At 40.6% G+C, this 14,589-nt stretch overlaps 2 protein-coding genes across 3 annotated transcripts in view; both read left to right on the top strand.

Annotated features, from left to right (window-relative positions):
* The window catches only part of CPB1 (carboxypeptidase B1), a 37,003-nt gene extending 34,064 nt beyond the window's left edge, over window positions 1-2,939 (top strand). The window contains 2 exon segments of the mRNA NM_001105350.2: window positions 757-841; window positions 2,567-2,939. Of these exon segments, the coding sequence (NP_001098820.1) occupies window positions 757-841; window positions 2,567-2,754 (273 nt within the window). The 3' untranslated portion in view covers window positions 2,755-2,939.
* Window positions 2,940-12,904: 9,965 nt separating this feature from the next.
* CPA3 (carboxypeptidase A3) overlaps window positions 12,905-14,589 on the top strand; it is a 32,147-nt gene continuing 30,462 nt past the window's right edge. Inside the window, exons 1-2 of one of the 2 annotated variants that reach the window (XM_015473004.3) lie at window positions 12,905-12,989; window positions 13,087-13,162. In XM_015473004.3, the coding sequence (XP_015328490.1) occupies window positions 12,922-12,989; window positions 13,087-13,162 (144 nt within the window). In that variant the 5' untranslated portion in view covers window positions 12,905-12,921. The remainder of the gene's footprint in view (window positions 12,990-13,086; window positions 13,163-14,589) is intronic. The other variant, NM_001192660.1, reaches the window with a different exon arrangement.

Raw genomic sequence — 14,589 nt, 5'->3', positions numbered from 1 at the left:
CCCAGGTGGCACTAGTGGTAAAGAACCTGCCTGCCAATGCAGGAGACACAAGAGACGAGGGTTCAGTCTCTGGGTCAGGAAGATCCCTTGGAGGAGGGCACAGCAACCGACTTTAGTGTTCTTGCCTGGAGAATCCAATGAACAGAAGAGCCTATCGGGCTACAGTCCATAGGGTCTTCCAAGAGCCCACAGCAAGGAAGCAGGAAGAGTTCATGGCCACACAGGTGCAGAGTGCTGAGACAGAAGGATGTACGAGAACAGAGCACACCCAAAGACTAGCCAACCCACCCCGCAGTATCAGGAATGGTTTCCCAGGACGGTGACACAGAAGCTTTATCTGGAAGGACAATTGGTGGGGAAAATCAATAGAAGGAAGGTGACTTAGCATGTACGCACAAACACTGAGCAACACCCCCTGCGTTAGGCCCTGGGAACACTGAGATAAAGGACAGGAAAAGTCACTGAGAACTTAGAGGGCAGCTAATGGTACTGACACAATATGACTCACTCTGTGTATGAGACAAAGGGAAGCTCAGCCTGGGTGCTTGGGGAGGCTGTTAGGGAAGACATCCTTCTACCAGAATCACTTGCACTGTTGTGACTAAACTCACTGCAAAATGGGGCTGGGCACTGAATAAGATTAAGACACTAACCCGAATTATGACTTATATGTCTTCGACGTCTTAGAAATAATGGACGGGTATCTGTTTGTCAGTGTGCACTTTATTTCTTCACTCATACACCACTCTTTTGCAGAACACCCTAGCTAAAGGTGCCGTGAAAAAACTGGCCTCACTGCATGGTACCACGTACACCTATGGCCCAGGAGCTTCAACAATCTGTAAGTCTCGGCTTCAGAACCATGCAAAGGCAACAGATGGTCCCCAGAGTCTTTCCTTTCTATCATTTAAAGCATGTGACTTTTGCCTGAGAGTGAATGTTTTATAACACATGTAATCAGTTTTCTGTTTAGAAGACAAAAGAGGGCAGGGAATATCCCTTTCAACTCTGCTCTCTGTAAACATCTGCTCTCTGTAAACATCTACTGAGCATCTACCTCCATGCCAAGTCCTCAAGGGGTGCCCATGGATAAAGGAAGCCGGGACAGAGAGAGAGCAAGAGGGAAGGAAGAGGGAAGGAAAAGGGAAGGAGGGAGACCAGAGCAATCTTCCAAGAGCCCACAGCAAGGAAGCAGGAAGAGTTCATGGCCACACAGGTGCAAAGTGCTGAGACAGAAGGATGTACGAGAACAGAGCATACCCAAAGACTAGCCAACCCACCCCGCAGTATCAGGAATGGTTTCCCAGGACGGTGACACAGAAGCTTTATCTGGAAGGACAATTGGTGGGGAAAAGCAATAGAAGGAAGGTTTTCTTGGCTAAACAGACTGAAGTTTCAAAGGGCTACCTCAGGCTTAAACTGTTTTCATGGGGCGCAAGCAAATGGCAAAAGAGTTAGTTATAGGCTGGACCCCAGGGCCTTGGGTGCTACAGTGTGATTTCACTGAGAAGGAACATACTGCAGGTTCCATTTCCAATTTCTACATATATTTGCCTTTGCATGATTTTTTTCTCCCCCAGGCCTTAAAGGACCAGAAATATAAGGGAGAAAATGACCAGCCTCACCATCAATGGCCTTCAATGCAGTTGGAGAGGCTCCAATCATGAGGGTTTTTTTTTTTTTTAAGCTTCATGTAGAATACAGTTTTCTGTATTCTTGTCCTTTATTAAACTTCTCTGTGTCAAATGGGGTATACTATTTTCTTAAGGGGGTTCTATTAGAAATAACTCATCTATTCACATACTGTGAACTTCATAGAAGCTTTATTCAGGCCAGTTCAGTGAGGTTTCTTTTTCCATTATACCACAAGCCCTGGAGGGCAGGGGCCATGTCTTTCCTTTGTCCTAGTATTTCCAAAGTTGAGCACATGGCCTGCTGCTCAATGAAAACTCTACAACTTCGGACTGAATGAATGAATGAATGAGCAAGTGACTGAATAAATGAATGACACCATAACTGTCACTGAATGAATAACTGAATGATGTCCAATCTACGCCAGGCCATATGCTGAATCCCAAAGAAACAAAAATGAAGACCCAGCTCTGCCCTTGAGCTGCTCCATTTTCATCATTCAGTATAGTTTCAGCGAGGCTCAGAGTCCTCTCCTCTCACCAATCATCATGCAGTTTCCCTTATTTTTCTAGAAGATACACATTATTTTCCCAGGAACTATATATATGTTGTAAACAAATCACACACTATGTGACAGTTTACCACAGCATAGAAGCACACTGAGTATATAAATATGTATAACTGATTACATCCTGAAGTATTAAACACATCACTATTACCATGTAGAGCTAAGAGGTAATCTTACCAAGAGATAAGATTGGACTAATCTTTAAAACAGCCCCCATAGCTTTTGTGATCTTGATGACTAGAAAATTTCCCTACCTGTACTATTTTGTTCAATGAAACATTTGTAATTATAAAAGAAAGCTGGCATGATTTTAAATCTCCTTCCTAGATTTAAATTGTTTTCTCCCCTTTGATTTGCTCATTTCAGATCCTGCTTCTGGGGGCTCTGATGACTGGGCTTATGACCAAGGAATCAAATATTCCTTCACATTTGAACTCCGGGATAAAGGCAGATATGGCTTTGTCCTCCCTGAATCCCAGATCCAGCCAACCTGTGAGGAGACAATGCTGGCCATCAAATACGTTACCAGCTATGTCCTGGAACATCTGTACTGAGCCAGAGTGCTAAGAGCTTGATTTCTGAATATTCACTCTGTTTCTCTTCTATCCTGAATTCCTACTTTTGTGGGCCTGGAGGTTTTTTTTCCAGATCCTCACCTTTCTTTTAAGCTTCTGGGTCTATTACGCTACTTGGATCTTTAATATTGATCATAATAAAACTGAATCAGAATAACTGAAAAGCCTGACAGACTGTCTGCTTCTTTGGGGGAAAAGATATGAACAAATGACGAAGCAAGCTGTGCACAACCAATGATGTAGGTCAGCCTGCAAGGAGTTGAAGTCATTGGGGGTATTGACAATCACAGCAGATTGCAGAGATGTCCAGGTTATAGTGGGGGGCTGATGAGGAAGAAGTAGGAGAAATTTAGGACTGTAAGATATGGTATAGGTGAGACGATCCCATCACAGTTTAGCTTTCACGTCAGCTCATTCAAGTTATTTTCTGAGCTGTAGTTACTACATGCCAAGTACTTTGCTAAGCAACTGAGGACCGAGCAACAAAAAATAAAGAAAACATACCTGCCCTCAATGGTTGTATAGGCCATTTGAGATGACAGACATGAAACAAATAATGATTTAACTTATTATGTAAACTAAGATCATGGCATCTGGTCCCATCACTTCATGGCAAATAGATGGGGAAACAGTGGAAACAGTGGCTGACTTTATTTTTCTGGGCTCCAAAATCACTGCAGATGGTGATTGCAGCCATGAAAAGATGCCTACTCCTTGGAAGGAAAGTTATGACCAATCTAGACAGCATATTAAAAAGCAGAGACATTACTTTGTCAACAAAGGTCCGTCTAGTCAAGGCTATGGTTTTCCAGTGGTCATGTATGGATGTGAGAGTTGGAGTTCTTTATAGGAAAGCTGAGCACTGAAGAATTGGTGCTTTTGAACTGTGGTGTTGGAGAAGACTCTTGAGAGTCCCTTGGACTGCATGGAGATCCAACGAGTCCATCCTGAAGGAGATCAGTCTTGGGTTTTCATTGAAAGGACAGATGTTGAAGCTGAAGCTCCAATACTTTGGCCACCTGATACAAAGAGCTGACTCTTTTGAAAAGACCCTGATGCTGGGAAAGATTGAGGGCAGGAGGAGAAGGGGACGACAGAGGATGAGATGGTTGGACGACATCACGGACTCAATGGACATGGGTTTGGGTGGACTCCAGGAATTGATGATGGACAGGGAGGCCTGGCGTGCTGCGGTTCATGGAGTCGCAAAAAGTCGGACATGACTGAGCGACTGAACTGAACTATTATGTAATAGCTAGTGATTTAATTTATATCATTGATCTGAAGTAGAGGAGAAATCTCAGGAAGCGCTGAAAACTGAAGAACGATTATCTGGATGAATGGAGTACGGTTTCCAGGCGCTATTAACTATGCAGAAGCTATAAGAAGAAAGCCAGAAAGGGTGGAACTCAGAGAATTGAGGGAAGATGGGGCAGGTTTAAGGGCTGAGGAGAGAGTTGGGGATCATATCAGGCAGGTTTAGAGGTCAGGTTAAGGATCTGGAACACTGGTCTAAGAACAAAGAGAAGCATTTTGGATCCTTAGAAGATGGATCCAAAAAATACTGCTGCAATTTGTGTCAAAGAGTGCGTCTATGATTTCCTCTAGGAGTTTTATAGTATCCAGTCTTACATTTAGGTCTTTAATCCATCTTGAGTTTATTTTTGTATGTGTTATTAGAGAACGCTCGAATTTCATTCTTTTACAAGTAGCTGTCCAGTTCTCCCAACACCATTTATTGATAAGACTGTCTTTTCGTCATTGTATATTCTTGCCTCCTTTGCCATAGATAAATAAGTAAAGGGAAAAGGAATAATTGGGACCTAGCTAAGCTTAAAAGCTTTTGCACAGCAAAGAAAACCATCAAAAAACAAAAAGACATCCAATGAATGGGGGAAGATATTTGCACATCATTTGACTGATGAGGGGCTAATACTGAACATATGTAAAACTCAACAACAAAAAAATAAACAAGTGGGTTAAAAAGGGGCAGAAGAATGAAACAGACATTTCTCCAAAGCGGAAATGCAGACAGCCAAGAGAAACATGAAAAGATGCTCAACATCGCTAATCATCAGGGAAATGCAAATGAAAACAATGAGATGCACCTCACACATATCAGAGTGGCTAACATCAGAAAGAACACAAATAACAAATGCTGGCCAGAATGTGGAGACTAGGGAACACTCCTACACTGCTGGTGGGAAAGTACACTGGTGCAGACACTGTGGAAAACAGTAGGGAGGTTTCTCAAAAAACTGAAAATTGAACTACCATATGACCCAGCAATTCCATCCCTGGGTGTATATCCAAACAAATATAAATGTGAAATGATACATGCTACCTCCGTGTTCACAGCAATACAATTTACACTTGCCAATATACTGTAGCGACCTAAGTGTCCACCAACAGATGGAAAAATAAAGAAGATGGGGTACATATATACAATGGAATAGAGCTCATTCATAAACATTAATGAAATTTTGCCATTTGCACCAACATGGTAGATATTGAGGGCATTATGCTAAGTGAAATAAGTCAGACAGAGAAAGACAAATACTGTCCAATATCACTTATATAAAAAATAAATGAAAAAATACAACAAACTAGTGAATAAAACAAAAAACTCATGAATAAAACAATAAAAAATACAACAAACTAGTGAATAAAACAAAAAATAAATGAAAAAATACAACAAGCTAGTGAATAAAACAAAAAACTCACAACAGACTCACAATAGAGAACAAACCAGTGGTTACTAGTGGGGAGAGGGGAGCAGGGAGGGGTAATATAAATGTAGGAGGAAAAGGCGGTTATTACGGGATGATATGAAATCATGTGTGTGAAACTTCTGAAACCTGTAAAACAGTATAGAATTTAAAGAATTTTTCATTCAATTAATAAAGAGCAATAAGTGACTATCCTGGTGGTCCAGTGGTTGAATCCATGCTTCCAATGCAGGTACATGGGTTCAATCCCTGGTTGGAGCACTAAGAACCCACGTGTCACAGAGCATGGCCAAAAATTAAAATATAAATAAAAATTTTAAGAGAACAATGAGCAGCCACTGAAGATGTTAAATTGTAAATGACGTGATCAGAGTTTTGGGTTTAAAAAAAAAAACAACACCAGTCAGGCTACAGTGTGGAAAGTAAATTGGAAGTGAAATAAGAAGGTGCCAGGGAACCTGACTGAACCATTTGGGCCTAAAATAAAAGAGGCAAAAATAATTCTTTGACTTGTACATCAAATATGACTTGAAATTTTCCAGAATTAAAACTGAACATGCTAATAATGGAGAGTATTGTTGTCGTTCTTCAGTCACTCAGTCGTGTCTGACTATTTGCAACCCCATGGACTGCAGCACACCAGGCTTCCCTGTCCTTCACTATATCTCAGAGTTTGCCCAAACTCATGTCCATTGAGTCGGTGATGCTATTCAACCATCTCATACTCTGCTGCCCGCTTCTCTTGCCCTCAATCTTTCCTAGCAGCAAAATCTTTTCCAGTGAATCAGCTCTTCTCATCAGGTGACCAAAATATTGGAGCTTCAGCATCAGTCCTTCCAATGAATATTCAGAGTTTATTTCTTTTAAGATTAACTGGTTTGACCTCCTTGCTGCCCAACAGACTCTCAAGAGTTTTCTCCAACACCACAGTTCAAAAGTATCAATCCTTCATCACTCAGCCTTCTTTATAGTCTAATTCTCACATCCATACATGACTACTGGAAAAACCATAACTTGGACTATATGGACTTTTGTCAGCAAAGTGATGTCTCTACTTTTTAATACTCTGTCTAGGTTTTTCATAGGTTTTCGTCCAAGGAGCAAGCATACTGTGCAAAGTTCAAATTTTAAAATATAATAATATGTATTTAGATTTTAATGGGGGAGGGTGGCATTGGTTACTTTAAAATCATAAAGCAAAACATGACCTCATTGTTTTCCATGTGGAGTCAAGGAAAACAGGATTCCATATCTAACAAAATCCACTAGTCACTTGTTCGAAAGTTGTCAAGCCAAAGAATGATTAATTGCATTAATTGTCCACTAGATGGTAGCAGTCAGCTGCTATAATTTGTGAGGCAATCCTCTTCAAAATAATTTAGTACTATCAATATATCATTCATTTTTTTAAAAATAAATCATTTAAGTAGGCATAGCAAAGGAGAGACTCTTAAGTGCAAAAATAGAAGTTCCCACAAAGTTTTAAGCAGTATTGATGCTAACTTTAAAAATAGATGTAATTTAGCTAAATTATCTTTCCCCCATTCTATTTAAGTTCCATCCATGTGAACTGCAAGGATAACTCAACCACAGTTACTGGAGTGAAGTTACCTTGATGGAGGTGTATCATTCAATTCATAGACAGCTCCACAGAACACTCCCTCACCCTACCTGTAGCAGATAGCATCTACCTCTAAGGGATGCTGTGGCCCAAAGTTCAGTGCTTTAAAGCAGAAATTAGGAATCTATATGGGCTTTTCTAAAATTCCAAGGAATTTTTAAGAAGAATAAAGCATAGGAAAGCAAATAAAATCCATGTATCTGAGATTTCCTGCACTTGAGACATTTTGGCTCTGTCTCTTGCAACTGAAAGTTAACAGCTGGCAGGTTAGCAGTTTCATTTGCCTGAGCCTTGTAAAGAATAGTAAAGACTGAGAGAAAAAGAGAAAGAGAAGTTTCTGCATTAAGCCTTCCCAGTGCAATGGTGCTGTATACCCTCCTGCCTGGCTGACCACAGGCTACTGCTTTGGCAGACCGGATGCTGCCCAGCCTTGCCTACACAGGAGCCCCTGACTGTGACTTACTCCCATCTGTGACTTACTCCCACCTCAGGACCTAGGACAGGCTCCAAGCTCTTCCTTCAGTCCCCAGCTCTTAACTCTCCAAAGCAGCAATTAATCAACAGCATAGGAACAGCTCCCTGGCTCTTTCCTATCTCCGATGGTGTTGCCACAAGACTAGCAAGACTGGTTTTCCAGCCTGTAGAATGGGAGTTCTGCTAGAATCACATCTCATGTATTCATCTGCTTTGCCAGATAACCTATATGGATTGATCAAAGAGAGAATTTCAGGTGTAGAAGGAAGACAGGAGGAACCATGACAATTAATAAGGTTACTTAGGTCATCTCATTTGAGCAGGTAGTTACCCCCGTCTAGCCCGATCTGCCACTGCCTGAATCACACATCCATGTATCTGTCCAGAAACACCGCCTTTTGTGCAACTGGTAAAGACATGTTTCTCTGCAGCACTCTACAGGGCAGTTTCAGTTCCATGTTAAATATACAATATCCATAACTAAAGGTAGCAATTTGTCCTTTCTGACATTTCCTTTATGAGATATTTAAAGGTATTCCATCAGTTTACTATATTTGATTTACAGACAGAAAATTATTTGAAGAATTCTAGTAAATCACATGAGAATGTTCACTTCCATTTTCTAGGACATTTCCTTTATGGTGATAATGTTTGAAAAATATGAAGAAAAGCATACTTTAAGAAATAAAGTGATATTTTTAACTGTGTCTAGACACACAAAAATCCTAGGAGTACAAAGACCAAGAAAGATGGAAAATTACTGTTGTGTGAAGGATTCAACTTTAGATATCTTTTTAAAGAGGTTAATTTAACCTGTGAAACACCACATCACCTTATACAGTTAATCCTAAAATGATACAGTGTCCAACAACTACTCATCCTACTCCATAAATATGCCAGTTCAGTTCAGTCGCTCAGTCATGTCCGACTCTCTGCGACCCCATGAATCACAGCACGCCAGGCCTCCCTGTCCATTACCAACTCCCAGAGTTCACTCAGACTCACATCCATCGAGTCAGTGATGCCATCCAGCCATCTCATCCTCTGGCGTCCCCTTCTCCCACCGCCAATCCCTCCCAGCATCAGAGTCTTTTCCAATGAGTCAACTCTTCGCATGAGGTGGTCAAAGTACTGGAGTTTCAGCTTTAGCATCATTCCTTCCAAAGAAATCCCAGGGCTGATCTTCTTCGGAATGGACTGGTTGGATCTCCTTGCAGTCCAAGGGACTCTCAAGAGTCTTCTCCAACACCGCAGTTCAAAAGCATCAATTCTTCAGCGCTCAGATTTCTTCACAGTCCAACTCTCACATCCATACATGACCACTGGAAAAACCATAGCCTTGACTAGATGGACCTTTGTTGGCAAAGTAATGTCTCTGCTTTTCAATATGCTATCTAGGTTGGTCATAACTTTCCTTCCAAGGAATAAGCGTCTTTTAATTTCACGGCTGCAATCACCACCTGCAGTGATTTTGGAGCCCCAAAAAATAAAGTCTGACACTGTTTCCACTGTTTCCCCATCTAAATATGCCAAGACCTCTCATAAATCTCGATGTAGCAATATAAGATTGTACTGAACTATGCCTGCCAAGAAATGAAACTGGTTCTGATAAAGAGCTCCAAAATATTCTTAAAATCCATAGATTGGGGAGGAATGGGAGGTATTAAAGCATCACATACCTATGTCCTACTCCAGAAACAAGGAATTGTCAATACGCAGCAGACGTTAAGAAGTCAAAGATTGTTTATCACCAAAGTCTTAAGAAAAACCAGGATTCTTCCAACCTTTACTTAGATCCCCAAATAAAAGTATCCTTCCTGGTTGACCTGAAAAACAGACATAGAAGCCTTTTTTCTATAGTTTTGAAATGAATCAAACAGAAAAAGTTTTTAACATAGAAAATACATCAGAATGCTAGAATTAAGAGTGACTTCTATTTTCTTCTTTCAACTTCTCTGTATTTTGATAAATTATTTTTCCATGTGTATTTATTAATTTTAGAATCCAAATAAAATTCCAAAAAGCAAAAGCATTCCAAATAATTCCAAAATAACAAAAAGCAAAGCTAAAACATAAAATATTTTTTACTTGAAGCAATACACACTAAAACAAATACAGAGATATTTTTGCCTTATTGGACATGGCCACCACTTTAACCTTCCACCTGATATATGCTGATACTCATCAGTTCTGCAGCCTGATAATGGCCAGTATGTCTGTTTATAGAACTTGACAATTGTGTTAATACTTAGAGGATGGGCTTCCCAAGTGGTAATAGTTGTAAAGAATCCACCTGCTGATGCAGGAAATGTGAGAGATGTGAGTTTGATCTCTGGGTCAAGAAAATCCCCTGGCGGAGGGCATGGCAACCCACCCCAGCATTCTTGCCTGGAGAATCCCATGGACAGAGGAGCCTGGCGGGCTACAGTCCATGTGATCACAAAGAGTCAGACATGACTGAAGTGACTTAGCAGGCATGCACTTGGAGGACACAGGCATGTTTTTGTCCCTACCATCTACCAAATCCCTTACATATATATTCATCTCATTTGACCCTCATAACCACTTGTTAGGGTCCCTTTGCATGCCCAGGAAACTAAGGTCTGGAAGGCAGCATGCTCAAGGTAAAGTAGCTAGTGTTTGGGAACCACTCTGAGGTTACATTTGTCTAACTTCAAAGTCAAGTTCTTCCTTTTCCCCTGTTTTCTTGCTAAACACATCCTTAGAATCAATGGAGCAAGAATCTGCTCTGGAATTTTCTAGTGCTGATACACTTCTCCAATATCAACAACATGAAGGCATTTGTAACCCCCTCTTCTTCTTTACCTGCAGGATCATGGCAAGGGGACCCTCCTGAGTGACAAGTCATACTGTACATCTCTCAGATGGAGAGGAATGAAGCTGTTGCTGCTGTACGTGTAACAGGAGTACCTCCCCAACAGAATTATTTTTATAATAAAAATATAAAACTATGAGAAGTTTCATTTATGATTGTCTATACATCTGTCAATGTGAAGAGGGAGTTTTAAAAGGAAATTCTAATAAGCTATCTGATCAAACAAATTCATTCACTATATTACCTTACCTATAATTGTGGGTAAAGCTGCTGCCTTCTCCAATCCATAATTAATTGAGTTGTGTTCAAGATTAAAGATCCCCTGCCAGACACTTTAAAAATGACTTATAAATGACTTTCATAAACTCAACTTTCAAAAAGCACTTATTTGGCATGTATAGCATTTAGACCCTAACCAGAATAGCCAATGAACAAACATTTGAGCACCCATGTTATCTTGCCCTTTACATGTCTTCAAGTTGCTTTATGAATAGGGGTTCTCTCTGAGGATGAAGGCATAAAAAAGGGGAAAGGAGCAGGGAAGTAATTCAGCAATTTCTGTAATGTTTACTTCTTTACCAAGAGTAATCTAGCAATTTTGGTCAGGTTCACTTCATTATACTTTTGCCATCATTTATATAATCATCATTTATATAATGATGGCAAAAGTATAAAATTTAGACAGTGGGAGAAGGCAATGGCACCCCACTCCAGTACTCTTGCCTGGAAAATCCCATGGATGGAGGAGCCTCGTGGGCTTCAATCCATGGGGTCGCTAAGAGTCGGATACGACTGAGCGACTTCATTTTCACTTTTCACTTTCATGCATTGGAGAAGGAAATGGCAACCCACTCCAATGTTCTTGCCTGGAGAATCCCAGGGACAGGGGAGCCTGGTGGGCTGCCGTCTATGGGGTCACACAGAGTCGGACACGACTGAAGCGACTTAGCAGCAGCAGCAAAATGTAAATATAATTATTAATGGGCCATTTAGTACACTGCAAGTTACAAGTGAATATAATCGGAATATTTTCTTTGAATCTTTAAGATCCAGATTCAATTGTCTGACTCCATCACCTGCAATGATAGTTGCTGTTCAGTCGCTAAGTTGTGTCCTACTCTTTGTGATCTCGTGGACTGTAGTGTTCCAGAATTCACTGTCCTTCATTGTCTCCTGGAGTTTGCTCAGATTCATGTCCATGAAGTCACTGATGCTATCTAACTCTCTCATCCTCTGCTGCCCTCTTCTATTTACCTTCACTCTTTCCCAGCTCAAGGTCTTTTCCAATGAGTCAGTCCTTCGCATCAGGTGGCCAAATTATTGGAGTTTCAGCTTCAGCATCCGTCCTTCCAGTGAATATTCAAGGCTGATTTCTTTAGGACAGGCTGGTTTGATCCCCTTGCAGTCCAAGGGACCCTCAAGAGTCTTCTCCAACACAGCAATTCGAAAGCATCAATTCTTCAGCGCTCAGCCTTCTTTACAGTCCAGCTCTCATATCTGTACATTAAATAGTTCACACATTTAATATTTAATATGTCTCTATAGTGTTATATTATCCCCTAAGCAAAATGATACAATTGTTTGATTCCCTAGATTATTAAAAAAAAATGTAAATATAAAAAGAAGACTATCAATTGCTTTGAAACATTAAAGTTAAGTCAAAAACCTAAAAAAAAATAAATAAATAAATAAAAATAAAATTTAGACAGTGAACATAACAACGTTTTCCAGATTACTTCTAATATTTTAGTATATTCAAAATAATTTGTAATATAAACATTTTTAATTTAACAACATACAATGGGGCCTCAAAAGCATAGTTTTTGCCATCAAGGTTCTGTAGCCAGATACCCTAATTCCTCCAAGTTTCCAAGTGCAAATTTAAACCGATTTCTTCCATCATTTACATCAAGCACAGGATAGAGCAGTATTTTAGAACAAAGAATTGGATTCAAAGGTCAACTCTGTGAACTTACTAACTCTGCTCCCTTGGGCAGAAGTGAAAGTGTGAGTCACTCAGTCGTGCCAGACTCTTTGTGACCTCGTGGACTATAGCCCGCCTGGCTCCTTTGTCCAAGGAATTCTCTAGGCAATCATCCTGGAGTGGGTAGCCATTCTCTTCTCCAGGGGATCTTTCCAACCCAGGGATCAACACCAGATCTCCTGCACTGTATGCGGGCTCTTTACCATCTGAGACACCAGACAAGTTATTTGCTAAACAAGGAAATTTGCCTCCCATTCCATCTGTACAATGGGAATCCTTAATTGTAAAAGGTGTACGAGGAGCACGGAATTCACCTGTCACAAAGAGGGCAGTTAGTGTTAACATTGCCACCCTACTCCCCTCCCCAACTATAAAATGGTGGGGCAAAGGGGTGGGGGGCACATTCTACCCACCAGAACCCAAAGAGGAAATGAGCTGTTCATCCAGATAAGAGTTGAGACATAAAACCAGCAGAGTGTCTTTGGGCAGGCAAAGAAGAACCATGAGGTTCCTCCTGCCTGTGGGTTTGATCGCCACCACCCTTGCAATTGCTCCTGTCCGCTTTGACGGGTAAATCTCACGGCCCTGTGCTCCAGACTGTGTTTGGGAAGCCAGAGAGGAAATGCTTCTTTCCAGTTCACGTGTTTCATCTTTTGTGTTCTTACAGGGACAAGGTGCTCCGTGTGAAGCTCCAGGATGAAAAACAAGCAAACATCATCAAGGACTTAGCCAAAACCAGCCAGGTAAAGCAAGGCTATCTTATCTTTTCTATTTCCTAAAACCTTCTCCTTTTGTCTTTTATTTTTAACACCCACAGAGCTACCAAAGACAAAGATTGGGGGAAATGGTGATAATTGGATAACTCAACTCACTGCTAATCCTTTCGTTGTTTCTGTTTATTTTTCTCCAAATTACCACTTCTTTTTCCCATCCAAAAACTTTGCAAACAACAGCATTTTCTAGGTGGAACTGTGAAATAGCGAGACATTCCTGACCTTTATCATGGCCTCTTCTTCAACCTTGACAGTTCCTGCCTACTCCATTCTCCTTACTACCATCTGGATCTATACCAGTGGTCTACTTTCTGTGGCATAATCATAATTATGATTACATCAAGGTACTGCTTAACTGATAACATCAATGTACTGTTTGATAATACCAAGAAGTGTCCCTTTCTAAGAGCAGATCCATTTTGAAAGAAAACTCTTAAAGTTAGCTCTATCTTTTAAAATCCAATGGACTAAAGTAATCATTTTATCATTTGTTCAACTGCTCCTCTGTACAAGACACACTGTTCTAGCCACCTTGTTGTTATTCAGTCACTAAGTTGTGTCCAACTCTTTGCAACTCCATGAACTGCAGCACGCTAGGTTTTCCCTGTCCTTCACTGTCTCCCAGAGTTTGCTCAAATACATCATTTCAAATTCATTAGATTTTCAATGTCTGTGTCCCAATTTAACGTGTTTAAAACAGAAGAATTGAAGTTCAAAGACAGTAAATTAAACGACCAAGATGACATGTCAAATTTAAACCCAGAATGGAATCCAAGACCTGTCTAGTCAGATACTCCCTTATTTCCACATCAAACCAATCTGCCTATACTAATTCCCAGATCTTTCTCAAATCCATACTTTCCTCTTCATTCCCCTGTCACTGCCAAATTCATGTCTGCTCTATCTTTTTCAGGGACAACTTCAATAGACAATTACAATTTCTCTTATGTTCAGGGTTCTAGTCTTGCCTCCCATGAAGTCAAGTCCATACTGCAACCTGATTGCTCTAAAATTGGACACCTACATTCCTCTGTTTGAAGGTTTGCAGTGAGAGGTGGCCTAGTATGGAAAGAGCATGGTCTTCGGAGGTTCAAATCCTAGTTTTACACTAGCTCTGTGTCCTTAGGCAAGTTACTTAACCTCTCTGGGCTTCAATTTCCTCCTCTGTGAAGTGGGGACATAATAATCATACCTACTTCCTAAAGTTATTATAAAGACTAAATGAGCTAATATTGGGGTAATGCTCAGCGCCTGGTCATAATAAGTACTGTAGAAGCATCTTCTATTGATATCGATGTGGTATTCCAAGAACTTCATAATCTCCAACCTCTGTACTCCACCCTCTTTCTTACCCTTCAAGCACTATTAATACCAAACACTCACCCACATTGGCCCTG

This window comes from Bos taurus, chromosome 1, assembly GCF_002263795.3.
Source record: "Bos taurus isolate L1 Dominette 01449 registration number 42190680 breed Hereford chromosome 1, ARS-UCD2.0, whole genome shotgun sequence".
Lineage (NCBI taxonomy): Eukaryota > Metazoa > Chordata > Mammalia > Artiodactyla > Bovidae > Bos > Bos taurus.
This window is presented reverse-complemented; position numbering and strand designations above follow the sequence as displayed.